Source organism: Corticium candelabrum, chromosome 17 (genome assembly GCF_963422355.1).
Source record: "Corticium candelabrum chromosome 17, ooCorCand1.1, whole genome shotgun sequence".
In the NCBI taxonomy this organism is placed as follows: Eukaryota; Metazoa; Porifera; class Homoscleromorpha; order Homosclerophorida; family Plakinidae; genus Corticium; species Corticium candelabrum.
Genome location: NC_085101.1, coordinates 3778727 through 3806702, shown reverse-complemented (window position 1 = coordinate 3806702; position 27976 = coordinate 3778727). Strand labels below are relative to the sequence as shown.

Here is a 27976-nt window from a genome sequence, read left to right as displayed (position 1 = left end):
GGGCAATTGCAAACTGTGCCGTCTCTGGTTGACCTGTGGTACCGTGTGACTGTGACCGATACCGATACCGTTGAATAGACACTTACAAACAAAACAACTAATGAAAACGCTGGACACTGTAATTCTAGACTAAATTTTTAAATATCTTTAGTGTAGTTTAAAATTTACGCTATACGCATGCGCTTAATTAACATTGCTAAAGTCTAGATTTTAGATTAATGTCTAGAATCCGTGAGGTTTTCCGCCTTTTCGTGGGTCGCTTGCTGCCGAAATTTTATCGTCTTGATGTTGTAAAATTGCCTGTACAATACTCGTAATCTTGCTCACGGACACTCTGTGCCTTCTCTTTTGCAGTGCAAGGTAGCCCTCGAGTGGAAAAGAAGATTCGACGAAGACTTTATTGGGTAGCATCTGATGATGACACCGTGGACGATTGATAGCTTTTCCGACGCTGTCTTTATAGCCTAGCACATCCCGGATGACTTGTGCTACCCCCGTTGTAATCCTCGATCCCCCGGATGCTCCAATTACCATTTTTGTATTATTTTGACGGTCGAGAATGATGGTCGGAGTCATGGAAGACTGCGGACGCTTACCTGGATGTATGAAGTTTGACTGCGCTGGTGCTAGATTGTACACGTTCGAGTGACCGGGAGTCGAGAAATCGTCCATTTGGTTGTTTAGTAAAATTCCCGTTTGTGGAGACCGCATCTTTGCTCCAAAGTAGTAGTTGATGGTAGACGTGACTGCTACTGCGTCTCCGTTTGGAGCAAGTATGCTAACGTGCGTCGTTCCGTGGTCAAATGTAGAATATTGTCGTACTCGGTAGTGACCACGACTATACGTGCGATTTGGATTAATACGAGCTCTCATTTTGTCTGCTATCTTTGCATTCAACATCGTTTTCATCACCTTTTCGACACGTTTGTAATAGTCGGGGTCGCCAAGTTTGAGTCTCTGCGAATACGCGAATTTCGCCGCTTCTACGAGTTCGTGGTATCCCGACGAGAATCTCGTTTCGTCGCTTTCCGGAAATCCGTCGACGATATTGAGCATTTGAGCGAGAACTGCTCCGCCGGCCGGAGGAGGAACACCGAGAACCACGTGACCGCGATATTGACTAGCCAGTGGTTCTTTGTGTTTGACTCGATACCGGCATAGATCGTCTAAAGTCATGTGACCGCCTCTCTCATTGATGTCGGCTACGAGTTTTTCGGCAATGGCACCGCAGTAGAAAGCATCAACTCCTTGACTAGCTATCGCTTCTAGAGTGCTCGCTAGTGGAGCGTTACGCACGATGTCGTCTTGAACTAGAAGGTGACCGTCTTTTCGCGACAGAAGTGTAGTCATCCCCGGGTCTTTCAAAATTTCTTCTCTGCTAATTGATATAGCGTGCGCCATGTTGGGAGAAATACGAGCCCCGTTTCGCGCATATTGAATTGCGGGAAGAAATAGGTCTTTCCATGGTAGACGACCGTAGTTTTTGTGTGCCGCTTCCATACCCTTGAGTTCTCCCGGTACGGCTACAGCAAGTCCTCCTGTTAGCGACAAATCTGGAGCGTTTACGTACATCGTTACGTTAGCAGCTTCAGGTGCCACCTCTCTTGCGTCAATCGCTTCAGCACTGCGAGTGTCGTCGTCGTAGATGAGAAAAAACGCGCCCCCACCGATACCCGACGAGTGCGGACTGACGACGCCAATGCAAAGAAGCGTCGCAATAGCCGCATCGACCGCTGTGCCGTTCTGGTAACGAAGAATGTTGGAACCGACCTCGCTACATGGTTCCGTGTCGGTTGCTACAGCCGCCATGTCGTACGTAAAGGTGTCGTCTGTAAACAAGACGTTCTTTGCTGCAATGTTGTCTATCTCGAATTAGATTGACGGTTACCTGCATCAAAAATCTCGTCGGCGCTAGCCGGCTGGTTGTCCACTAGGAGAACAAGTAATATAAAAATGACTGGAGTGACGTAGACGGTAGCCATCACTGCACGTGTGCGATGCACTAGCAGAATGGAAGTGGACTCTGTACTGCAAGTTTGGCACCGTGTAGACACTCTCTACGTAATACCATAGCCGCTTGTCTAAAAATTCCGTGCTACGACCTGTCGACCATGATTTTGTGCTCTGTGGTTTGGTTGAAGCTCATCAACGCCTGAAGTGTATGTAGAGCAGGCTCGTAGGGGGAAGTATGTCACAAGTGGTCTGGTCTAGCGCGCGCTAAAGGCTGTGGTCTAGCGATAGTGTCAGCAAGAGCAATATTCCGGCATACTAAAATTTTTAGCTGGTATCTAGTAATGTACGGGTTCTTACTCTCATTTATCACACCGCTATGACTTCAGTTCCCTGGTCAGCGCGTAACTACAACAATCAATTAATTACGTCAAGATACTATATTTTTCTTTCAACTATACATATATTAATTAACTATTTAATTACCTATATTTGCAATAAGAAGTTTCGGGATTTCGTCGACTGTCCGAACAGTAACAGAAGTTACTGTCCTGTACATGTCGTAACAGAAGTTACTTCGTATGGCTGTGAATTAGGTCTCTGGTAAAAGTTTAACCTAGAAAAGAGTGGTTCTGCTATTGCCGGACCAGCCTACGGCCCTGTCATAGAGGCAAGAAGTACCGTACCGTGTGTCTTGTTGTATGCGCTTACGCATGTGGTGTTTGGTAAACCGAGGGCTTACATACGGGTTTCTACGGCTCAGGCAGAACCTCTGCGCAGAGCTATCTCTGCATACGGGTATTGGTGTTGCTTGTCTTCTTGGCGCTGTTTGTTTTTCGTTTGGTATCGTGCGTCTAGAGAATGAGTCAACTCAAGATCGACATACACAACCACATATTACCAGCGACGTGGCCCGATCTTAAAGAGGTTGGCAGTTAGATCAAGTTGAGAGAGAAAACTCTTCGATTGACCTCTTCTGTTCGTATAGAAATACGGATATGGTGGTTGGATACAACTACAACATCATTGTAAGGTGCGATAGTACGATACTTTACTACAAGTTTGCGCGCTAGCTGTTACGTCATCACCTTTGTAGCTACGTGGGGTGTGTCGTGTAGACACACCTGAGCACGAATTCTCAGTTTCAGTAATTCATTTCGAGTTCATTTCGAGTCGATAAAGTCTCACTGTCATATCCATAACGAAACTTTGTCCGTGTCTGGCTAGATAATTGCCTAGTAGGTTCAGCAAGACATAGCGTGCGCTAAGGTGATCCCACTGGGTAGCACGCTATCTCTTCCGCACACAAGGAGTGAAATTTCTGGGTTGGACCTGGTTGCTGTGATGAGTATAGAGCGCAAAAAATACATGTACAGTATAACAAAAATTCTAGGGTTTGCCAACTTTGGTACTGTCTAACAACTGAATCTCCTTTCATACTAGAGGACTCAACCCCAACCCCGAGTGTTTACATGACAATTAATGGATTGGGTTGGGCATTGGGCTCGTGGGCACAGCTCAGTTTCAAATCATGATTGGTCATCTCCCCGAGACACAATTAATTTAGCTCTGCTCATCATTGACAGTTGCACTCGCAGTCACGATTCACCCACACCCAGACCTTGTGCATCTATGACTTATTATCTGGAAATGATAATAGTGGCAGGCGCACGTGTAAATGCAAAACAGGGCTGAGTCCGTGACTAAGGGCCCAGGTTGAGCTCAAACAACATTTAAATGGGTCGCCTGTGTAAACGTGGCTTTACAGTTGGTACTTGCTTTTCAACATATTAATTTGTCGCAGACAGAGTTTATTCAGAAATAGTTTCTGAGACAACAAGAAACAAAGCATTTGAAACAATATGAGTAGATACTGTTGTAGAGACAGTTGTTATACTGGGCGAGGATGGACAATGCCTCAGGCACTGAGAGCCAGTCCGAGTTACTTACAAGTAATCTTTGCGTACTGCATATTTTCTCAGCATAGTTAATATATATACAGATAATTTTTATGTTAATGAGTGGTTTAGATTAATAATTTGGGTAGTTGACATGCCTGGTGATGTTGCCTTACGTATATTTGGATATTTTGTGATTGTGTTATGAAGGGCAAAGCGAAAATGATGAAGGATGGCAAATTGTTTCGAGTGATTGATGAGAACTGCTGGTCACCAGAAGCACGTATTCATGATATGGACAAGACAGGTAAGATGTAGGCTTGAGGATCTAGCCGGTCACTTACTATTTATTATGTTACGCTCAACCAGATCAGTCTGGTTCGTAAGGTCTCTCATAAGCACCGAAAGCAAACGCTGCGTCAGAGATGCATAGACCATCGTGGCTGTGTAGACAGAAGACATGACTTTACGCAGGATCCGACTGAATTATTTTTCGGCTATGAGGCATAAGAAACGGGACTTTCTAAATATCACGAGGCTTGGTGAGTAGGTAGCTACTTAAAACGTATAGGAGTCAACTGACCCTTGTCTACGGACTATTTTTGTGGTGGACTGTCTGACTGGCTGGTGTGTGCCACGCCCCTGCGTGACCCAATGTTGGAGCAGTGTTTCTTTTATGTCGTACGTGGCAACCCCAGGCAATGGACGAACAGCCAATTTGATGTGTGAAGCGTTTATGAAAAGTTTTTACCAGAACAGTGCAGTTCATGTTTGCAGTTGCCAGCTCTTGTTAGAAATTAATAAACCACAGAACTACCTGTCTGCAACTGCCAACCCAAAATCGATTGCTTTCTTGGGCTATGACATTTCTACAGGAACCTAACATTGTGTAACACAAGCGATATTTATGTCCCGCATGTGAAACTCTTGTTGCTGTACTTTGACGAATACGGTCCATACTTTTTATGGACTTTGCAGTCATGCAAAATTATAGTCGCTTTGTAGGATTTTAGATAGATTTTAGAACAGTAGCATCTAAAGGCCTGTCCACACTAGACCAGAATGGATTTGATCGGGATAGCGATCGTCCACACTGGACTTTGAAAACGCTACCTCCTCCTCATTTTCAATATCACGTGACTGATGACCGATGTGTGCGTGTGGTTTCTTTGCTTGTGGAAAGCGCTGATACAGCGACGTCAGGTGATCGAGAACAAAGACGAGTGAGGAGTGTTAGATGTTTCGACTACACGCATAGTGTACTTGAAGGTAACGCCCACTATTAGTAATTGGATTCAACCGATCGCGATCCAGTTGCCAGTGTGGACAGGCCTTTCATTTGTAGTTCTTTGCAACGTTATTACGTGGCTTTCAGAAGGCTCATAGCTGTGGAAGCGACAGTGTAAACACAGCTTCAGCTACTAGTAGTTGTTATTGTTGTTATTGTTGTTGTTATTGTTGTTGTTATTGTTGTTGTTGTTTACATGTAAATTGGCAAAAACAAACAGCTTATGTAGGCCCAAGACTACAGATCAAATGAACATGATGTGAAATATTTGTGACGAATTTGTTTGTTGATTCTTTAGGAGTTACAGTTCAGGCACTTTCGACAGTTCCTGTGATGTTCAGTTATTGGGTATGTGTAAATTGCTGGTACACACACACACACACACACACACACACACACACACACACACACACACACACACACACACACACACACACGCACACACCACCACCACCACCACCACCACCACCACACCGCACACCACACCACACACCACACCACATGTCAGACAATGTTATATGACTATCAGACATGCTATTCTTTGACTTGTAGGCTAAACCAGAAGATACTCTTGACCTCTGTCGGATTCTCAACAACGATCTTGCTCAAACGGTTGTCAAATATCCAACTCGATTTGTTGGTTTGGCAACATTGCCTATGCAGGTAAATTTGCATTTGGATAGGCAGTTGGTGTTTGCCGTATTGACTTGCAGTGCAAGGTTTATCTAACCTCGTTAGATGCAATGCGAAATCATTGAACATCAAGAGAACAGTAGTGACAATCCACATATTGTATTTCCACGACTAGATCCAGGGTTACTATTTTTAAATTATCTCGGAGCATGGGTTACTATTCGAGCATCGGTTATTGTTGCAACCCTCAGCAACAGAGAATATACGGGTACCTACGAGTGTCGGACAATACAGCTCACATACAATAAGGTGGCTCCATTACCACTGAACTTGCATCAAAAAAGTATATTACAAGTGCATTACTTGTATAATACAAGTACATCACAAATAGACAAGCTGCCATATTCCGAACAACTTTGGTGACTATGTGGCTTGCCTCAGAGCTTCAAGACTGCGATGTGCAGATGAAAGTGTGCAGACATTCGTTCAGCACATTGCTGGTTATAGTGACTGATGGTTTATTGTTTGAGCATGGGTTACTAATTTTTTAGTTATTTAAGAACGTGGCTTAATTAGTTTTTGAGTATGGGTTACTACTACTCGCAGAAATACGATACATGAAATAGGCAGGCAGGGAGACAGGCAGGCGACACTTTATGTATGTCCAAAATTCATTGACATTTGAGTGACTCTGTGAGAGTTGCTGCTGTTGTAATAGATGTTGCCCAAACTCTAGTAATTAGTGCATGCTGCTTTGATGCAAGCTAGTAGTAATTTAGTTTTCGTCTTGCAGGCTCCTGAACTTGCTGTCGAAGAGTTGAAACGTTGTGTAAAGGTATAATTCTTATAGATACGTTGTAATAACAATAGATAAATCAATAATGTGCATTTGTATTGACTCTACATTTCTTAGAGTCTTGGATTCCATGGCATACAAATTGGTTCACATATTAACGACTGGAATCTTGATGCTCCTGAACTTCGTCCTATATTTGCTGTGAGTTTCTACAGTGTAACTACATGTGTTTCTAGTCGTATGTCTGGTAGATAGTAGTGTATGTGCTCTTGAAGGCTTGTGAAGAGCTCGATGTGTCTATATTTGTTCATCCGTGGGACATGGAGTTGGGCGGTCGGATGAAAAAGTATTGGCTGCCATGGCTTGTCGGTCAGTATTGCAGATTAATGAAATGAAATATTTAATAACTAATATTGTTTACTTTACTCTCTGTTTAGGGATGCCTGGCGAGACAGCAGCTGCTGTCTGTTGTATGATTTTTGGTGGTGTTTTTGAGCAGTTTCCTAAGCTTAAAGTTTGCTTTGCTCATGGCTGTATGTGTGTAGTTTATGTTGCTGTTGAATGGGTTTTTATTGTGTTTGTGTTGTGTGCAGGTGGTGCATTTCCATACACAGTTGGCCGGGTAGAGCATGGCTTCAATGTGAGGCCAGATCTTTGTGCTACAGAAAATACTGTCAATCCCAGGTGGGAGGATGTGTGCATGTATGCACGTACGTGCAGTGACAGTCATACACACAGACACACTCACAGACACACACACACACACACACACACACACACACACATGCACGCACGCACACACACACACACACACACACACACACACACATGCACGCACGCGCACACACACACACACACACACACACACACACACACACACACACACACCTAAATCTCTTAATTTTTGTGTGTGGATGACATTTGAATGACAGCAGGACATACTGTATTGACACAATTTTTATTTTGTGTCTTTCAGAAGTTACTTGGGACGAATATACAGTGATTCTCTGGTACATGATCCTGAAGCACTCAAGTTATTGGTCAATGTTATTGGAAAGGTAAGAGCATAGATGAACACATTCGTAGCACTTTGTGACCATTAATTAAACTGGATGAGTAGAATTTAGAAATTACTGTCAGTAGCATATTGTTTAATATTGATTAATTAATTAATTAATTGAGTGGTGATGGTGGTTATTATGTGTACCACACACAATATGGTTGTCAACAGGTTCTCATACAGTGTTCTTCAAATTGAGGTCGCCCTTGATTGTAGGCTATTTTCTAATAGAGGTCACACACAGCTGAAAAGATGCATTAGAAATATTGGCTATCATCAAGTAGTGGCTGGAGTTGTAATTAACACTGAACAAGTACTGTGCTAATACCTTGCTAACACACTTGCTCATACATGAGTGTACAACTACGATTGTAAGTACTAGGGTTTGTCTATTTCTATTTCCTTACTTTGATTCACTTATCTTCCGCTAGAGTAGACTTTGTGCTAATCAAGCTGATATGTGGATCCTGACTGTGCATGTCTGCAGTGTTTGTAACCAATCTATGAACCATTAAGGACACACAGCTATAGCAATTCTTGCTAAACATGAAGGCCACAACTTTATTTGAAGAAGTAAAGTTTAGCACTATTGGATCATAATGCTACCCAAAATAGATACAGTATGTTAGCCTCGTCCCCAGACTCACGTGAGCCGGCAGTGTCCGGTTCCTGTATGACACTTTCAGCCTCCCCTCCTGTGTCATATGGGAACCGGACACTGCCAGGCTCACGTGAGTCTGGGGACGAGGCTACAGTATGTCAAGTCACTGTAACTGAGGTATGGTGGCCGAAGAAGGAAATTGTGTAATCATGAGACAATAGCTACCTGGTAGTTTATTTTAGTCTGTGAGTGACACTGCTAGGTATTTAGTTATTGTATGCACAGGGTGGGGCCGGATGTTGTTGTTATTTCTTGAGGGACAATAGAGAGATAATTACTATGGCAAAAGTAGAATAACAACTATACTTTATATACACCCTTATAGAATACTAGTAAGTGATTTGTATCGTATCATGATATATTATTAGGATTTAGGCATCCAGTAGACCTCTTCCTGTTTTTTATTGTTTTTGTTCCTCACTGTTGTCTTGGAACTGAAGAATTAGCAGTAGGTTGACATTGCGTGTTTACTTAAGTTTTCCTGCTCATCATGACCACTTTGCTTTGCTATATATAGCATCTTGTTGCATACTCTTCAATAGTGTAATCCCACAAGGATACTTCCGTATTTCACTTCTTAATTTTATTAATTTAATTGTTATTATGCTGTGTTGCAACCAGACCATATAATGGTGCCTGTTGACCACTGTACCTTATTAAGTATGAACCAAATATTAGGGGTGCCATAGTACACTAACTGACATAATGTGTGGGTGCCTTGTTATTGCACACTGTGAAGTGTATGTATGCACTGCAACTAAACAGATACTGGCATGAATACGAAACATAGAGACAAGATTAATGCAATTGGTAGTACTATTGTATTTTGATAATTAAAGTGCTAGTAATAGAATTTTCTGTTAGTAATGTTAGTTTACATGTACTTGGAAGTTTCTAAGTCCTTACTGTGATTGTACTCTGTCATCGCAAGGTTTACGACTTTTAATGTATTCATTTATGTCCTTGTGCACTTCGAACTCTGTGGAGTCTGGGTGACTATAAGGACAATGAGTATCCTTGAATAGTTGATGTAGCAGTTAAACTATATGTGGGTAGGAAGTAACTGTGGCAATGTTTGATGCACATTTTAATTAACGGAACTGCTGTACTGGCATTCATATTTGTGAGTGATCATACTTTGCTTGCTAAGTCATGTTATACTGCAATGTAGGATAACATCATCCTTGGTTCAGACTACCCATTCCCATTAGGAGAGCATCATCCTGGAAAGCTAATTGAGAGCATGAGCGACTTCGATGAAGAACTGAAAGTCAGTATTTGTCATACATTGTAGTGTATCCTTTAGTATTACTGTTATGGATAAGATTGCTTGTTCATTGCCTAGGACAAGCTGTTGGCTGCCAATGCAGTAAAGTTTCTCAACCTCGATCGTGCCATGTTTGATCCTCTTTTGAATGGTACCAAGACGTTGGACCCTCAGTCTAAACGTGCTCGGATGGACGACGACTAGAACAAGAAGAAATGACATTTCATTAAATTGATTAATCGCGTTTTATATAGAAATCGATATTTGCACAACTTCCGTATTAAAATTAACAGAGTAGGTGCAATAACTTTTGTGATGACCCTTGCAAGACACTCTTACATTCAAAGAAATTATTTCATAATTTAGATATTGTGGCAGGTGTGTCTCATTTGGTGGTGACTCTTTGGTTATGTTAAGTCATTGCCTCCAGTGATTGCCCAAGGCTTCATTCCATTGTGCATGTGTCCCTAGAGCTACACTACAATCTCTAGTGTAGTCATGTCGCAATTGACTAACTCAGAGAATGAGAGAAATCCTAAGCAATCGCGGTTAGCTGTACACTTTACATGTATTACATTGCTAGCGAGGATACAGTAAGATCATTCGCTACATAATAGTATACGGGAACTATTGTTCAGTCCCGTATGTGAATCACATCAGTCATGAGTGTTGTTGTTGACGGCGATGTCAAGCTTCCCGATCTTTACCGGCTGCTTGCTCTTTCAGTCAAAGATGCGACAACTCAATGGCATAAGAAAATCTCAGACTTCGAGGTGTGTGTACGTTTTGCTAATCGTCTGGGAAGACGGAGTCGATTAGCTAGCTGCTATTTACGGTAAATGTGCGCTCGTTCAGCGCGTCTATTGCGCTAGAAGACGAACTCTCGTGCAATCGACCATTTCACGTGGTGAGATGTTCATGAGCGCGACAAGTGCGACTGCTGCGAGATAACTATTTCTCACCTGGTTAGCGGGTGTCGTTCCATCGCGATTTCTCCGTACGCCGATATCAGCAACCTTTCATTTTTGGCAAGACGGTTTTTAGTGTATGTACAATTACTTCAACTCGCAGTTTTTTGTAATGGTTGTCTGTTACCTAGTTTTCCTGCCAAGTTACTAGACATGTAGGCGAGGTCAGGCGATTTCCGGGAAACGTGAAACCGTGATATAAACGTGTAATAAATATGCTGCATGCTTTTTTGCTGCCGACTGCACTTCTTGACGTGCAATCCGTGTTGGTAGGTGCTTGTTGCTATGATCTAGACCATGCTGTGTCGGTGGTTTGACTGGTTTCCGGTCACGTGGCCACGCCTAGGTTTACTCTGCGTTACCTCTCTTCCAGGAATCGATGCGAGCGCAGCCGTTGCCTGCTGACGACGTGAAGGCCATTCTTCAATCTGCCGCTGACGTGCTAAAGAAGGAGCCCAATCTGTTGGAGATAGAAGCTCCTGTAACGGTAATTACAAGCTGGAAGTTATTATCAACACACTCCAGTTAAACTTACCTATCAGTGGTTTTTGTGGTCTCTGCAAGCTTTTAGGATTATTCTAATTTGTTGCAACTGTATTTTTGTTTCATTGTGTGTATTTGTATGAATTCCTTTTCCCATTTTTCTCTTCATTATGTTCATGCCATTCGTCTTCCCTATGTATCCCCAGTTTCATTCCTTGGCGTTACTTGTGAAATTTTGAATTTAAAAGTGATGGTTTGGGGATTGATTGAATTAGCTAGCTGGCAGTGCGTCATTCCTGTAGCTTTCTCCTTCATATTTTACTCTGTTTTTGTGCATGTAATTTTCATCTGATATCAGACACGCTGGCAAGGCTAGCTTCCAAGAAAGCAGCTCTCCACAGGGTTGTGAATTATTAATGTTTTATGCATTGTTGTGACTTCTAAATTTGAAAAATTGATGTATGAAACACAATCTAGACTCACCCGTTTTATGGGCATTCAGCATTGATGCTGAAGTCCTGACCGACTTGTTGTGGGACAAGCAGAGTTAATATGGGTATTAATGCATGCCAGTCATGCAGTCAGGCAAGATTATGCATGGTTTGCTTGTAAACGATTGAATTAAAGTCTTATGGAGCAACAGGTGCCTAATAAGACGCTGGTCACGCATCTTGTATTGGTTTTATATGACGTGCTTCTCGAAACCAATATGTGAGGTGCCTCTCGGTGTTGGTCTCTGGTATTGGGAATACCAGTGATGATGAGAGTGAATAATGTTTGGTTTAGAAAGGATGTAATGTGAGTGAAAGCTCTTACATAAGTAATATAATTTTCTATTTGTCAATCTATGTCGTATGACCAACTCGGTCTGTGATCAATTTTTAAATTTCTAATAAGATCGTATAAGGTGATTGTTGTAGTTTGCATTGAGTATTATTTTTGGCTGCCTGGACAGTTTGTCTGCATCTGTCTTTGCTTTACTGGAAAATACACAAGATTACAACAGAGTCCAGCCAGTGGTGTAGCCAGGATTGTGAACCATGGGGTGCTCATATATACAATATATTATAATATTATACATTGTAACTTGCCTTACAGTGTTGTGGTAAGTAAGTCAAGCTAATTGCAATTGAATTCTTGACAAATGATGGATTCTTCACGGAATCACAAAGAGCATGGCTTTCTATGCACGCGTACATATCTGCCTTGGAGTAAGGACTGTCTGTGTCAGCTCTAGGATAATTTCGAACTTTGCAGTGACGACGGAACATTTCCTATTAGTGATGCAAGACAGAAGGCAGGAGGTTCTCGAGCACTCTGAGCACCCCCTCTGGCTACGTCACTGGTTTTAGCTGCATGCTAAAATCATAGCTTTGCTCATTGGAAACCCAGAGGCAACAGCTGGGTGTAAGGTGCCCTTTTGGGCAGTTAATTATCAAGAAAATGAGAACCTTTGTTGCCAGCACAGACTGACCATCATACTAATGCTCGTGTAAACGGGCTAGAAGTATCTGTGTACCAAGCAGCATGTTCACCTTTTGGCACCTTTTGGCACTTATAAAACAATTATTGTTTTATAATTTATTCAATATGGTAATGTTTTTTTCTAGGTGTGTGGCGATATTCATGGTCAGTTCTTGGATCTTATTCAGTTGTTTCATGTTGCTGGGGGTCTTCTTCACGACACCGTTCCAAACACTCCATCGCTCGTCAAGTCCGCACGTAAATACAGTGATCACAATGGTGCATCTCAGTTTCTATTTCTTGGCGACTACGTCGACAGAGGTAGTTTCTCGTGTGAATGTGTAATCTATTTGTTCGCGTTGAAGTTGGCACATCCGAATCAAGTGCATCTATTGAGAGGGAATCACGAGTGTCGTTGTATGACGTCTCGGTGTTACGACGAAGGAATCTGTTTCAAGCAAGAATGTGAGGCCAAGTATGGGATGGACATGTACGAACAGTTTATGATGTGCTTTGATGCGTTGCCGTTGTGCGCGTTGGTGAGGAACGAAGAAGGCCAGTGGCTTTGTGTACACGGCGGAATAGGTCAGTATTTATATGTTTGTAAATCTCATGTTCTATATGTGATTACAATTGATAGATTGTTTCATAGTTTTTAGGGTTTTCTGCAAAGGGTGGCAGCATAATAATAGATATATGTGTTCCTCCATTCTAGGGAGCTATATAACATCAGTGATTACAAGTTCCCTAAGTTAGTACACTTAGGTACAAAGTTGACATCAATGTCAGACTTTTATTTTTGAGGAGTGTGATTGCACTTGCGCTTCATTGTGTTTCTTAATTCTAAAGTTGGAGTGCATTGTGTAATGCTCCCCAGGTGATTAGGATGACTTGTATCTGGTCTGGAGCTCATGGTCAACTAGAGCCTTGTACCAGACCGTCTAGCTGTTGTGGCAGTTTTCCATATGCTACAGCAGTGCCAAATGGGTCTCCCGAGGCTTGTGTCTTGATATCTATGACACGTAACACGAGAAAAGTTGTAGCAGTGTTATTTCCGTGTTTGAACTATGTCTGGCAGATCTTCAAGAGCCACAAACGTACAACTTGCTACGTTCACGAGTTGGAAAGTTGACAATTCATTTGGCTTTGAAACTAAGAAAGATGGTTGCATGCTGGTTGTCAATTGTATAGTGTAAGACCTGCTTTAAGTATTGGGGGGGGGGGGGGATACACAAGATTGCCATTTGAGAGGTAAAGCAAAACATGATGGCTCCAAGTTTGTCAGTGGTACCGAGTTTGTGACGAAAGACACTGTCACTCGCCATCTTGGATCTTTGGTAACATCTGATTCAAGTTAATGTCTATTGTATATTAAAGGAGAACTCCCACGCTAATACAAGTTAATGTTTAATCAAAGTACTAGTTGCCACAACTCCATTCGCACAACAAGTTTTTACCTAAGCCTGTCAGGAAGAGAGAAACAAGAAGGCAAAGTTGGGGGTGTTGCATGAGCGCCGCCATCTTGGATGATGACGTAGAAGTGTCTTACCTTCGCGCATGTGTACATTGCTGCATAGGTAAATCTTGCGTAGGATGGTGTATTGCATTGCGTACGTCTGTAACAATAAAGATTAGGACAGACAGCGTGGTGTCCGTTTCTATCGATTACCGCTTAACAACAAACCATTGCTGAAAGAGTGGTTGTCCAAGCTTTGTCTGAAGGATCCGCCCTTGTCACCTAACAGTCTTGTGTGTACGGAGCACTTCCACTTCGACTTCTTTGAGCAAGATTTACAAGCAGAGCTCTTAGAAACAAAACAAAGGGTGTGCCTGAAGCCCAATGTCGTTCCAACGCTCTTCTCTTTTGTAAGCAGTACATCAATGAGGGTGACAGGTAAGCGACGATAGCATGTTCACGTAAACAATCCTCGCTTCTATAGTACAAGCGAGGAACTAGGAAGTTAAGAATTTTATGTAATGTGCAGGCTGTTACTGATATACTAGAACAGTCATCATCTAAAGCAGCTAAAGAGAAATCTGACCAAGAATTTGAAGGATTGGAAGACCATGAGATACCAGAGTCAAACACTCTTCCAATAATGTGTGATGCATCAACGCAGTACGATCTGTCACACATTGTGAATCCAGAAGAACATTCATATTGTTTAACTTCCTCTCCCATTCCTTCAGCTGATAGGGCATTTCATTCTCCTTCATTTTTTATAGCGGCTGACCCGGGGAGTCCTACTGTTTCCTCTGAGGGAGAGGTATCACGTGACATTTATACTGGTTTAGACTACGATCCTTTCAATGATACAGCTGCTGCAGACACACCAGTAACATCAGTTCAGTTAGACGAAACAAAAAGTTACCACCAGAAGCAGAACAAAAATACATTGTTTTCAGTAGCTGCCTCCAGACCCTTCTTCGATTCTGTCCAACATGCGGAGCAGTTGTTGAAAGCACATCAGAATACTCACAAGGAAGCATGTTGACTGTGACACTGCAGTGCTCCAATGGTCATTCCATTACTTGGAACTCACAGCCATTAGTCGAGGACATTCCAGCAGGCAACTTATTAGCAGCCAATGCAATCATTCTCTGTGGTGGAAGCTTTGCAAAATATTCGCAATTTGCCCATGTTTTTAGACTGCAGTTCATGAGTGAGTCTACCTTCTATCGAATCAAAGATGCATACCTCGTACCAGTCATAAATGACTTTTGGGAAAAACACCAAAGATCCATTTTTCAACAGTTCAAAGACACCCCCTATGTCTCCTAGGAGACGGGCGGTGTGACAGTCCTGGCTATTCTGCCAAATATGGCACATACACTCACATTGAGCAGGAAACTGGACTAATACTTGACTTCCAACTTGTTCAAGTCAGTGAAGTTGCCAACTCTGTTGTCATGGAATGCGAAGGATTTGAACGTTCACTTCAAGAACTTCAAACTGAAGGCTTGCACATCAAACAAATTGCAACTGACAGACATATCCAAGTTGCAGCTACCATGAGAAAGAAGTACCCCAACATAGACCATCAATTTGATGTTTGGCATATGTCTAAAGGAATAGCAAAAAAGCTGACACAGAAGGGAAAATCTAAGAGATGCACTAAACTCCTGCCATGGATCCAATCCATCTCCAATCACCTGTGGTGGTCTTCTCAGTCTTGTGATAGAGACTCCCAAATACTTACTGAAAAGTGGACATCAGTTATCCACCATATAGTAAATGTCCACTCTTGGGATGGTGCTAGCAAGTTTACATCATGTGAACACGAAGAGCTAACACATGAGGAATGTGACAAAAATCCTGGCTGAAGTCTGGCTCCAATGCTTATGAGGCCCTAAAAGAGGTTGTTTTAGACAAAAAGTTACTGAAAGACATAACAAAGCTCACCAAATTTTGTTACACAGGCATGCTAGAAGTGTCTCAGTCACTTCTCACAAAGTACTGTCCTAAAAGGCAGCATTTTGGGTATAAGGGCATTATGGCAAGAATACAGCTGGCTGCTCTGGACCATAATTACAACATTGATCGAGAACAAGCAACAACAAGTGCAGGAATCATAAGGTATAAAGTTGTATTTCCTAAAGCTACCAAAGCCTGGGTAGCAAAGCCTATAGCTGAGACAAAATCATATGAAGACCTCCACGAAATTTCAACGTCTGTGCTAAAGAGTAGATCAATGGAGCAGAATCCCATCAGGCACCACAAAGCTAAATCTCCACCAGTGGACTTAGCCAAAAATATAGCTGGGCATGAACAGCCTCCCAAAGAAGAGATTATACGTCAAACTAGTACTCGATTCCATTAGAAGTACTCTGTCAGTTGTCTGTGTCAACTACGTACATATTCATTTGCTAATACATCACTGAGAATCATTAGCATCTCTAAACCCAACATAGTGCCCACTCTCTTCTGGACGCTCTGCGTACGGCAGACACCACACACAATGGTATGACTATTTTTACACCTCTCCCCGACACCTCGTCAGCCCATTGAGTAAATTGGCAGTAAGCTGCCAGTCTCAAAAGCCTACACAGAGAATTACCATGCACTAGCAGGTGAGAACGAACCGTGATCGTAGCTTCAAATCATACCTGGCCGTAAGAGGTTCTGTAATGAAGCCTGGAGAGATGTTCATGACACCTACGCTGTGCGTAGAACTTCATAGTGCAAATAGACAGTGTGAAAACTGTCATGTGCTGTCACACATCTCACGCCATGAAGTCTCCAGCTCAGATCATTGACTTCTTGCAGCAGATGCATTCTGTAATGCTCAGCATGACGATACACAAACCACAAGTACACCAGTCGGTGTTTTTTAGTTGTTCTGTACGTGTATCAGGGACATGAAGTGTTTGGTCATTGTCGTCGCTACCGCCAGACTAACTTTCTGACATTTCTCCAGCATTTCGAACAGGTTCAAAGTTATACGGACGGATAGTTTTTATCGTTCTCTTCAGCCGCTGCGAGACATGCGCAAAGGGTAAGACACTTCTACATCATCATCCAAGATAGCGGGCGCTCATGTGACATGCCCCCAACTTTGCTTTCTTGTTTCTCTCTTCCTGACAGACTTAGGCAAAAAGTTGTTATGCGAATGGAGTTGTGGCAACTAGTACTTTGATTAAACATTTACATGTATTAGCGTGGGAGTTCTCCTTTAATTAAGTGTTGAAGCACTGTTCATGAATGCTGTACTTTTAATCAGGACTTTGTATCACTTGCTTTATCTATTCTGAGCATGAAGTTGTGATTATCAGTCATCTAAGTTACTTCTGCTTCATCACATGTTCTATTCAGGTCCGAAAATTCAAGCTCTTGACGATATAAGACAAATCGATCGATTTAGGGAACCGCCTCTGACTGGTCCGATATGTGACTTGCTGTGGGCCGATCCAATCAATGATGAATTAGGACAACGATTGTCTGATGAAGATTATCAAGAGGTCTCTTCAGTGGTGTCCATATCTGAGCCTTATGTATTTGTTACAATGTGTTGTATTGATTAGTTTTTAGAGTTAGATTATCTACCGAATCCTCCTCGTGGCTGCTCGTACTTTTACTGCTACGATTCGATTCGTAATTTTGTTGATCAAAATTGTCTAAATGGAATCGTTCGTGGACACGAATGCAAAGAAGATGTACGACATATAATTAATTAATTAATTTAATAATAAATTTTGTTTGGCTTGCATAGGGCGTGTGTTTCAGTTTTGCCGGAACTCGGTCACAAATGTTTCCTCATCCTCTAGTGACGACGGTCTTCTCAGCACCGAATTATTGTGGACATTTTGGTAACAAGGGCGCCATCATTCGATTCACACGAGACGAAATGCAGGCTAGCGTTTCTCATCAATACTGAGACAGACTGATGATGAATAAAGATATTTCATGAATACTTTGTAGGTGAGGCATTTTTGTTCTAGTATACAGAAGGCACCAATAGTTGAAGAACCAAAGCATGTCGGGCCATTTCGTCCACCGACAGCGATCATATCAGAAGGTGATGTGTCGAGAGTATTGCTGTTCTCGGAAGATGAAGAAGAGGAAGATGAGGAAATCTTAGCTCAGAGACGACCGAGGTTTCTTAGTACGCCAGCACCGCCGCCGAGTCATAGGGGCGGGTTTGTTTCCGTTCGTCAAGATACGTTGAAACGTCGCCGTCCGAGCGTACACTTTCAGCGTTCTATGGAACGCGATGCGGCGAGTGAGGTTCATCCCGGATGGCAGTCGTTGCGAAAACTTCACAAAGTGATCGGGTGAGTAAGTATGTGTGTAGGCTGTGTGATCATTTTTGTTAGATACCTATATTATTAAGTACTGTAAACGACAAATATTTCATCATGTAGAGATGTTGTCAAAGTCCACCAAGACACTGTTTGTCATGAAACACTTTTTGTTGGTACCTAGTACTGTAGTATAGTGCGGTATCACTACATGTGCTAGTGGTGTTTGGGTGTGTAAGGCACCTTGTTGAGTACTGAAAAGCGTCTGGTGCTGTATCCATCCGACACTTGAGCACCATGCAAGTCCTTATGGTAAGTACATTTGCTACACGCAATAGATTAGTGTTGACATGTTTCTTGGACTCCGGCACAGCTTGTAGAATTTGTGCAAAAAAGTCATCATGTATTTAATTTTGGCAAAAAACTTTCGGCAAAAAATACAGAAAAGTTTGTCTAACGAAATATGTGTCGTTTACAGTACTCGTTGTGTAGTACATGTTGTCCCTTTGGATTAGTTTGGTTAGGCCATTCACACGAGCTAAGTGCACCAGCAAGGGTCCCTGGTCAGCATGAGTTGGCTCACATGTTGTGTGAACATGTGCTGAGCCGAGCCGAGCCAAGCCATGTTGAACTGGCTTACCTCAAACTACTATGTTAGCACAGTTTCGCTCGGCTCGCATTCACTGTGTGAATGGTAATCGAGTTGAACTGGAATACATGGATGCTCGTTCTGTGAAAGAGTGCATGGTGTGAGCAAGAAACTTGGTATCTTGTTGATTTGTGAGGCGAAGATAGTGTGCGGGTCCAATTAGAAGGATGTGCATGAAACAAAGAAGTGTATGAAAAGTTAGTGATACAAATGATGAAATTAAGATAGCTGGCTACTCACGAACGGACCTGTACTAAAAAGACTGTATTTCCACGTTTAATTGGTGTAATGCTATTGAGAGAAAAATGGCGTGTAGCCGATCCCATGATCAAGGAAAGGTAGTGTAGTGCGAATGTTTCTAATGTACACGAGACAGTACATAACTAATGTGAGCACCAAGATGTCCACCCACTAACTGACCTGGATTCCTTTTTCTAAATGGCGTGTGAACGTTAGCTGGCTTGGTTCTCTGGCAGGGGCTGACTCAACACGACTCAGCTTGGCTATGAATCAGGGCTCGTCAGGGTTGATGTGAATGGCTATTAGAGTTTTCGAGGTGCCACAGTACATACGGATGCAGGATTTTATCTAGAATAATCTTTGCCGTCTTACTGATGGGTGGAAAGTTGTTTTGATGGTTAAAGTTTGTCCAACCATCATGTTTTGTACTGCTCAAACACTCAATGCATGAGTGATGATCATGAATGCCGTAGGCTTTACCTGATTCTTGAATTTTGATATTGAGGTAATCTAAATCATAAACAAGAGTGTCATGTGTACAGTTCGTACCATAAAGCGACCCACATATGGCACCAACTTTTTAGCGGTTGTCTGCCAAATATTTCCTTGCTTTTAGAGTAGGATAGAGGATTTTCTAGATTGACTTGCTATTCAAGAACAATGTCTAGCAACTGTGCAAGAGTGAGACCAATGACAAAAGTTTGCGCTATCAATATTTAGTACAACCTCTAACGTTTGCAATACATTGATCTAGATGGCCATTGTAATGCGTAAGATAGTTTTGGATATCAATTGCCTAAGACCCTCCCACACGTTTAGTATCCGGCTTTCAGTCCCGTCTTGTTCTTTGGTCACTTCTTCTCTACTTCGCATTTCATCCAACTTGATAAATTTTCTATTGGAATGATATCCGGTGGGTTGACAGACTGGTCAATAATGTGAACGTTTCTGCTAGCCAAACTCGATCTCTCGTTCTCCGAGACCTGTCAGGTAATGCATTGTTCTTGTGCAGCTTTCAACCGTCGGGATAGAGAGAGCGTTTGCAGTTTCAAACAAACACTCGTTTAGGATGGATTGATAGAGTTGAGTTGAGGTTTTTGCTAAATCCATTACGCCTCTGGCGCTAATACCTCCCCACACATTTAGTTTTGTTTCACTTTTTGTAGCAACAGATGTTGGGTTTCTGTCTACAGGAACACAAATACGACGAGAGTTGCGATACAGTCGGAAGGTGCACTTGTCGCTGAACATTGTGTTCTGCCAGCTCTCATGGCGGTGGTACAGACACCATTCCAATCTTAGACATCTAGCTGATGACAACGATCTAACTTACCTGCATACTGACTTAGGATAGATGTGTGTATACATGGCATGTGTTTCTCACCATTTGGTTCAAGACTGTACAAAATCAGAAGAGTCTCAATAATTATAGCATGAACTGAATATTTCTTCAGCAACTGTGTGTTACGGGGTTGCAGGTGGTCGCCAATTTTGGAGCCAAATTCGTGTGTTGCTGCCCGGTACCTGGAGCCAAAGCCCTTGGACACCCAGAGGCTTGCTATGCATTCATGTGCTGTTATGGTATCCTCAACCATCATTTTCCATGTAGCCTGGTAGGACCCAGAGTCAAGACTCTGACATGGCATTGACAGAGGCTGGACTCCAGCACAAGGACGCATTAAATTTTTAGTTTCACTGTTAACTTGGAGCCTTCTGAAGCGAAAGGATCCATGTCTACAGCCAAATTTGGCTCCATTGCCCCAGTAACAGCACCCCTGTGTTAGACTCGGAAATCTCTATAAACGTCAATGGAGCATGACCAAAAATGGCTGACGGTTGGGCTGCAACTCTAGCTAGAACCCTGGGATGTATTGTGTGAATGCAGTTGGTTGTGTTCTCTTTGTTTTATTCATTACGATGCAGTGTATTAACAGTATGTTTGTGTAGACGAATCAGCTTACTACGTAAAGAGACTACGTCTGCACGCGTACATCGTACATCAGACGGGAGACCTCCTTTACAGCGTTCAGGATCTCTCGAAGAACCTTGTCTGCCGTCTGTCGATCAGAGCATTGCCAACTGTCTTCTTCCCGATGAAAGAACGAGACACAACTCGTTGACACCACCACCTGACGAAACATCCGAGTTGCAATCGGATGGGTTACCTCGTCCAGTCGATGACATGATGACTGCTTTAAAACGGGCAAAGGGTGGTCGCCGTAGTATCTCATTGCAAAAGTATTTTACTTTCGTAGTTTGGGGTAAACGTTACTGTATTTGCGTTTGTCACTCATACAGGACTCTTTCTGGTGTTTTGAGGCCGACCGACATGATGCAGATGCGATACGCTTTTCAGGCAATCGACAGAAATAACGATGGATATTTGACGACAGAAGAATTGTTGACATTTGCACAAGAAATTGGGTATGAAACGTTCATAGTTTGTAATACATTCACTGTCAAACAGATATTTAGCGACTGTAAGCTCAAGCATGTGTGCTGGCACGGTTGTCCTTGTCAAAATTACATTGACTATTTGTCGGGTGAACGGTTGCATGTCGAATGAGCTACAGTGGTTCAGACTGTGAGCTTCAACAATTGACCGCTTTCCAGTTCCGGTATGTTCGAAGGAACCGTTATTGGTTGCAAAGCACGTCCTTGGTCACGTGCCCTGTAACCATTTGAGTCTGTGTGACATGCTCTCTGAGTTCTCTAGTGGCGACCATGTGTGTGTGTGGTGTGTGTGTGTGTGTGTGTGTGTGTGTGTGTGTGTGTGTGTGTGTGTGTGTGTGTGTGTGTGTGTGTGTGTGTGTGTGTGTGTGTGTGTGTGTGTGTGTGTGTGTGTGTGTGTGTGTGTGTGTGTGTGTGTGTGTGTGTGTGTGTGTGTGTGTGTGTGTGTGTGTGTGTGTGTGTGTGTGTGTGTGTGTGTGTGTGTGTGTGTGTGTGTGTGTGTGTGTGTGTGTGTGTGTGTGTGTGTGTGTGTGTGTGTGTGTGTGTGTGTGTGTGTGTGTGTGTGTGTGTGTGTGTGTGTGTGTGTGTGTGTGTGTGTGTGTGTGTGTGTGTGTGTGTGTGTGTGTGTGTGTGTGTGTGTGTGTGTGTGTGTGTGTGTGTGTGTGTGTGTGTGTGTGTGTGTGTGTGTGTGTGTGTGTGTGTGTGTGTGTGTGTGTGTGTGTGTGTGTGTGTGTGTGTGTGTGTGTGTGTGTGTGTGTGTGTGTGTGTGTGTGTGTGTGTGTGTGTGTGTGTGTGTGTGTGTGTGTGTGTGTGTGTGTGTGTGTGTGTGTGTGTGTGTGTGTGTGTGTGTGTGTGTGTGTGTGTGTGTGTGTGTGTGTGTGTGTGTGTGTGTGTGTGTGTGTGTGTGTGTGTGTGTGTGTGTGTGTGTGTGTGTGTGTGTGTGTGTGTGTGTGTGTGTGTGTGTGTGTGTGTGTGTGTGTGTGTGTGTGTGTGTGTGTGTGTGTGTGTGTGTGTGTGTGTGTGTGTGTGTGTGTGTGTGTGTGTGTGTGTGTGTGTGTGTGTGTGTGTGTGTGTGTGTGTGTGTGTGTGTGTGTGTGTGTGTGTGTGTGTGTGTGTGTGTGTGTGTGTGTGTGTGTGTGTGTGTGTGTGTGTGTGTGTGTGTGTGTGTGTGTGTGTGTGTGTGTGTGTGTGTGTGTGTGTGTGTGTGTGTGTGTGTGTGTGTGTGTGTGTGTGTGTGTGTGTGTGTGTGTGTGTGTGTGTGTGTGTGTGTGTGTGTGTGTGTGTGTGTGTGTGTGTGTGTGTGTGTGTGTGTGTGTGTGTGTGTGTGTGTGTGTGTGTGTGTGTGTGTGTGTGTGTGTGTGTGTGTGTGTGTGTGTGTGTGTGTGTGTGTGTGTGTGTGTGTGTGTGTGTGTGTGTGTGTGTGTGTGTGTGTGTGTGTGTGTGTGTGTGTGTGTGTGTGTGTGTGTGTGTGTGTGTGTGTGTGTGTGTGTGTGTGTGTGTGTGTGTGTGTGTGTGTGTGTGTGTGTGTGTGTGTGTGTGTGTGTGTGTGTGTGTGTGTGTGTGTGTGTGTGTGTGTGTGTGTGTGTGTGTGTGTGTGTGTGTGTGTGTGTCTTTCAAGCTATTTTGTTTAATGGTAAATACCCTTAAAATTTATCCTTAAAATTATACAATAATAAAAAATTGTTTTTACGGCCATACACACTAACTGTATGTCAGATGTGGTGGTTACTATCAAATCGCGACACTTATTATACGATTGTGACAACTGAAAACCGGTCAATTCCAAACAACGAACTGATACACGTAGTCAAATTACAGGAAATTGTCGGGTGGACATGTGGTATACGATGAGAATAGAGGAACCATAGCAAGCTACGACACATTCTTGAGTGTGACGATTCGAAAGAGCGATTTGTTAAATGAGTAGCAAACGGGTGGTTCAGCAGGTAGACAGACTCTGCAATAACGATCTAAACATCATCTCAGACCATGTCATATAACCAAGCGTTTTCAGTGTATTCGACTACCTTCTACTGTTGTAGTTGATCATATACTCTAAATCAAGTAAATTTCCTTAGCAGAAAATTTCAAAATTGAGAAATTATATTTTCAGAAATAATTTAATTAATTTTGAAACATATTACAAGGCTATCCTGAAGACAACGTGTTTTGTGTTTTCCTTCGCCCGCCCGACCCTTGTAAGAAATCAGTAAAGTTTTGTCAATGATGTAGTGCGCATGCGCAACTTTCTTTTGCATTTTACGCCAAAGATGACAATTTTTGTGTGGAGGTCTGGTGTGGCTCTACATGCCTTCTCCCACAAAGGTTCATCCGAGTTAAGCCTGGTTTACAATGTAGTGCTGATGACACTGGCGAAGACGCTGAGTAGGTGTCAAAATGCTGACGTAGTACCATTTACAATTTCTTTCAAATGGATGAGCATCAGCGACGAGCCAGTATGCACATGCTCATCATAATTGTATACCATGAATACAAAAGTCTGTGATTTGGTTTTCATTTCCTCCTGCACCAAGTTGTTGTGGAGACGCTTCCACATTTTGGCAGCCTGCTGCTGGGAGCCCGGTTTTTTTGATACTTTTCCAAGCGTTTTTCTTGCGCCTTGCATCTATAAGCTACCGTGACTTGATCTGCCACAATCAGCCATGTACCTATACGTATCCACTTTCGGTAGGCTTCTCTTCCATAGTTTACTTCCGTTTTTTAGCAGCAGCAACGCTGACGACGCGGATGACACCCATGACACGACGTGCGAGTGTTTAGTTAGCGTCGCCAACGTCATATTGTAAACGTAGCTTTAGCGATCATTTAAGGCCAATCTCAGGTCTGTACGAAGCAGACATATGACCGTGTACGTGTTACTTCTGGATCTTGACACAAAGGTGCTGCAGAGATTTTCCCAATAACGGAATCTGTAACAGAGGGCAACTTGTCTGTTACGGCATCCACAAATGGTTAGCCGGGATCTTGGATAGACGTCGGTCGATGTGAGCGACTCGATAATGTTGGTCACAGATTTTGGTTGTCGCTACCTGAACTTTCAGTTACAACATAGTGACACGTCTACAGCACGTCAGTATACACTCCCAGCTTGCCAACCTGATACCGGAAATGAATTGTAGTCTACACACCTCACAAACAAACTCATGTTATATTAAACATCAATATTAAAGGCCCAAAAAGTTTTAGCCAATTTTTTAGCCGACCGACCGACTCTTATTTTTTAGTTTAGCGACAGGAAACACAAATATTTGTCAGACTGGCCTTACATAATAAACAGCAAAGCTGATTTCCAGAAACATTAGGAAGCGATTAAATTTGGAAATTGGTTGGTCCTTAGAAATTAAAGTGACTTTGAAATATACTTGATTTAGAATAAATATATTAGCAGATAGTAATCACTGCCTTTCTAACTAGTGAGTACTGTGATACGAAAGACCAGGTGTCACGAATGATTGAAGCAATGGGTTCAGGTCAGCCACATGCCACGATTATTGACGAATGATGCATAGTGATGATAATGTTGTGCATGCAGATCAGGACGGTCGCGTCAGTTTCAAAGAATTCACTCAATACGTAAGCCAACTGGCATCGGAAGCTGCACCAAGCAACGAACGACAACGACGACTAACAGTCACATGTTTTAAGAAACAGTCTGTTGACTGACGGTTTTTTGGTGCCAAATCACGTGTTGTTCTATAGTATTGTACTTAGTATTTATCATGAGAGTCGTTTCATAGTTGCTATGTTGAACATTTTTGTGATAAAGTTTGTACTCTAGAGTTGACAGTTTAGTATAGTTGAGGTATCATACCTTACCAAAATCTGTTGAGAGAGATTTATGTACAAACGATCACGAAATAACTACTAATTAATTATTTATTAATTATCTAAAAGTGTGATACTTATAATTAGTTTGTGTGTAAGTGTGTGTAGTCGAGACTCTTCGATACAAGGTAATGCATGAGGCAAGTGTGACGAGCATTACTGTATTTCGCGTCCTGAGCACAGGTAACCGAGGAATCTCGCGCATATAGATATCAATTATATAGACAACGGTTTGGCTACGCGAGGTGTGTCCGTGCCTCACATAATTTAGCTTGTGGCACCTGGTGAGTGAGCAAAACAACAGTGCTACATTTACAACCACTGCAAAGGCAGTAAATAGTTTCGAAGTACACCCGTGTATTTGTTAGTACTTGATTAACTAACTAGGTTAGTAGTCTCGCGTAGCCAGACCCCTTTCCGCTGCGTCATGCTTCCTAGTACACTCTAGAAGTATGAATAGTATAGCATAGCAATTACGTCTGTTTTGTGGCAGCCGTTATAAACCCGGATATAGCAGTCAAACTGTTTACCCAAGTCCCGTATATTGCACAGATGCAGTCTCCCATATCTAACGCGCGCCATCTGGGGCCTCGCTGTCACATCAGCCGCTGCAAACGCTCTTCATGATTACTTACCTCTCTATTAAGAGTACATAGGCGAATTCTCATCACATAACGCGCGGTAGATTTTGTCTGGTGTGAGAGCGAGGTCCCGGATAGAGCGCGCATATCTTTCGACTCTCTCGCGCTACTGTAGGCTTGTCCGGTACGTCGTACATACTAGTAGCGCGCGAGAGGCTGAGCCTCTGAATCGTTTCATCGCGTCCTGTGCACAGGTAACCGAGGACACCAGTCACAACTCTGTAGCAACCGATGAGCGAGCAGATTGCTAGACCGTCAAACGTGAGCATCAATTATCTCATAGCATGGACAGAACAGACGAGGCAAATTTGCCGCTCGTGAGAGACGACGACGACGACGAAATCAACGACGATTCGTCCGTCACGGTCGAAATCAAGAAAACGCTGTTAGAACGCGCGCGTTCCCATCGCTCTCTAGTACCACTCATTGTATTTATGGCTCTCCTCCTAGATGCCGTACTCACTACGTGCGTCGTGCCCATAATTCCCGAGATTCTTCACCAGAATGGCTCGGACATCAGCATCGGTTTTCTCCTCGGTTCTAAGTCTTTCTTTCAATTGATTTCCAACACTGTGGTCGGGCCTTACACCGACCGGTTTGGATTCAATGCTCCTATGGTAACCGGATTTGTGCTTCTGACGTCATCGACTCTGTTTTTTGCGTTTGCGCCGGACATGGGGCGTGGATCTCGGTGGAACACGTATGCTGCATTGTTTGTTGCGAGATCGGTTGAAGGAGTCGGTTGCTCGTGTGTTACGACAGCAGGGATGGCGATGGTCGCCGATCGATATCCAGATCAACAGGAACGAGGGGCAGTAATGGGAAAGGTACTGGGAGGGCTAGCACTCGGACTGCTAGTTGGGTATCCATTCGGTGGAGCGTTCTCCGCGGTACCCGGAGGAATCGAGAAAGGATGGAGATATCCTTTCCTGATCATATCGTGTCTGGGTTTCATCGATTTGCTGTTGCAACTTTTAGTATTGGGTTGGTCGACGTCGACGAATCGGAGAGAGACAGAGCCATCGTCTATGTTGAAATTAATTCGAGATCGATATATCGTTACAGCACTGGTGGCACTCTTTGTCTCGCAGCTTGCGATCTCGTCATCGGAACCGATCCTGCCCGCATGGATGGAAACACACTTTACCAAGCCAACACCAGAAGCATGGCAAATAGGATTAGTCATTATGTCGTCAATGTTGGCGTACATCATTGTGACTCTGATTGCCAGTCGTGCGAAACTCAACACGAGATGGATCGTGACTCTCTTCGGGATTTCATTGCTATTTCTTGGAACGTTGACCCTACCTCTCACCGTTCTTCCAGATGGAGGAAATTTGTATTTTATTATTTTACCCTTGGTGATTCTCGGTGTCGGCATTGGTATGGCCGACTCTACGTTATTCCCGACGATGGGTATGCTCGTTGATATCAGACATTCGTCGGAGTATGGTGCCGTTTATGGTTTGGCTGACATAGCGATCAGTCTGAGTTTCGTTATTGGTCCGATTGCTGGTTCGCTGGTCAACCAGTTTTTTGGGTTTGGTGCGGCTATTTGGTGCGTGAGCGCTCTGTGTGGATTGGTCGTGCCTTCGATTTGGTGTCTAAGGTCTCTCAGGGTCAAGGAAGATTCGGAGGGTAACGGAAATGTAACAGAAAGTATTGAGTTGCAATCACATGAGATGGCAACATAGAAGAATACTGTGGTATATGTATGCAAACTTTATCTAATCTATAAAATAATTATTTAATTTATTTAATAGTTAAATTTTATATTTTGTTATCAAACTAGCATGGATGTCTTGTTAGGTGTGTGTGTGTGTGTCGTGTGTGTGTGTGTGTGTGTGTGTGTGTGTGTGTGTGTGTGTGTGTGTGTGAAATGGCTATGAAGAACATGGACGTTAAATTATTATCACGTGACTAAAAAGCAACCACATGTCTG

At 43.0% G+C, this 27976-nt stretch overlaps 4 protein-coding genes across 6 annotated transcripts; 3 read left to right on the top strand and 1 right to left on the bottom strand.

Annotated features, from left to right (window-relative positions):
• Nucleotides 1-117: 117 nt before the first annotated feature.
• LOC134192864 (glutathione hydrolase 1 proenzyme-like) lies at nt 118-1809 on the bottom strand. The gene has a single exon (XM_062661621.1). The coding sequence runs from the start codon at nt 1807-1809 to the stop codon at nt 223-225; it is 1587 nt and encodes a 528-aa protein (XP_062517605.1). The 3' UTR covers nt 118-222.
• A 905-nt stretch (nt 1810-2714) lies between these two features.
• On the top strand, nt 2715-9918 carry LOC134193231 (2-amino-3-carboxymuconate-6-semialdehyde decarboxylase-like). The gene is made up of 13 exons (XM_062662049.1): nt 2715-2877; nt 2939-2983; nt 4059-4155; nt 5435-5484; nt 5689-5799; nt 6563-6604; nt 6683-6766; nt 6841-6934; nt 7003-7098; nt 7159-7249; nt 7542-7623; nt 9458-9556; nt 9632-9918. The coding sequence occupies exons 1-13, from the start codon at nt 2812-2814 to the stop codon at nt 9755-9757; spliced, it is 1083 nt and encodes a 360-aa protein (XP_062518033.1). The 5' UTR covers nt 2715-2811; the 3' UTR covers nt 9758-9918.
• A 291-nt stretch (nt 9919-10209) lies between these two features.
• On the top strand, nt 10210-25589 carry LOC134193213 (uncharacterized). 2 transcript variants are annotated; one of them, XM_062662023.1, is made up of 11 exons: nt 10210-10326; nt 10895-11008; nt 12615-13053; nt 17282-17427; nt 17491-17622; nt 17679-17819; nt 17888-18240; nt 21044-21334; nt 21395-21520; nt 24983-25038; nt 25101-25589. In XM_062662023.1, the coding sequence occupies exons 1-11, from the start codon at nt 10216-10218 to the stop codon at nt 25229-25231; spliced, it is 2040 nt and encodes a 679-aa protein (XP_062518007.1). In that variant the 5' UTR covers nt 10210-10215; the 3' UTR covers nt 25232-25589. The 2 variants fall into 2 exon arrangements, with proteins under 2 accessions (XP_062518007.1, XP_062518008.1); XM_062662024.1 differs by lacking the exon at nt 10895-11008 and having other exon boundaries at nt 25101-25588.
• A 667-nt stretch (nt 25590-26256) lies between these two features.
• On the top strand, nt 26257-27761 carry LOC134193039 (chromaffin granule amine transporter-like). 2 transcript variants are annotated; one of them, XM_062661821.1, is made up of 2 exons: nt 26307-26419; nt 26485-27761. In XM_062661821.1, the coding sequence occupies exon 2, from the start codon at nt 26649-26651 to the stop codon at nt 27726-27728; it is 1080 nt and encodes a 359-aa protein (XP_062517805.1). In that variant the 5' UTR covers nt 26307-26419; nt 26485-26648; the 3' UTR covers nt 27729-27761. The 2 variants fall into 2 exon arrangements, with proteins under 2 accessions (XP_062517804.1, XP_062517805.1); XM_062661820.1 differs by having other exon boundaries at nt 26257-27761.
• The last annotated feature ends 215 nt before the right edge of the window (nt 27762-27976 follow it).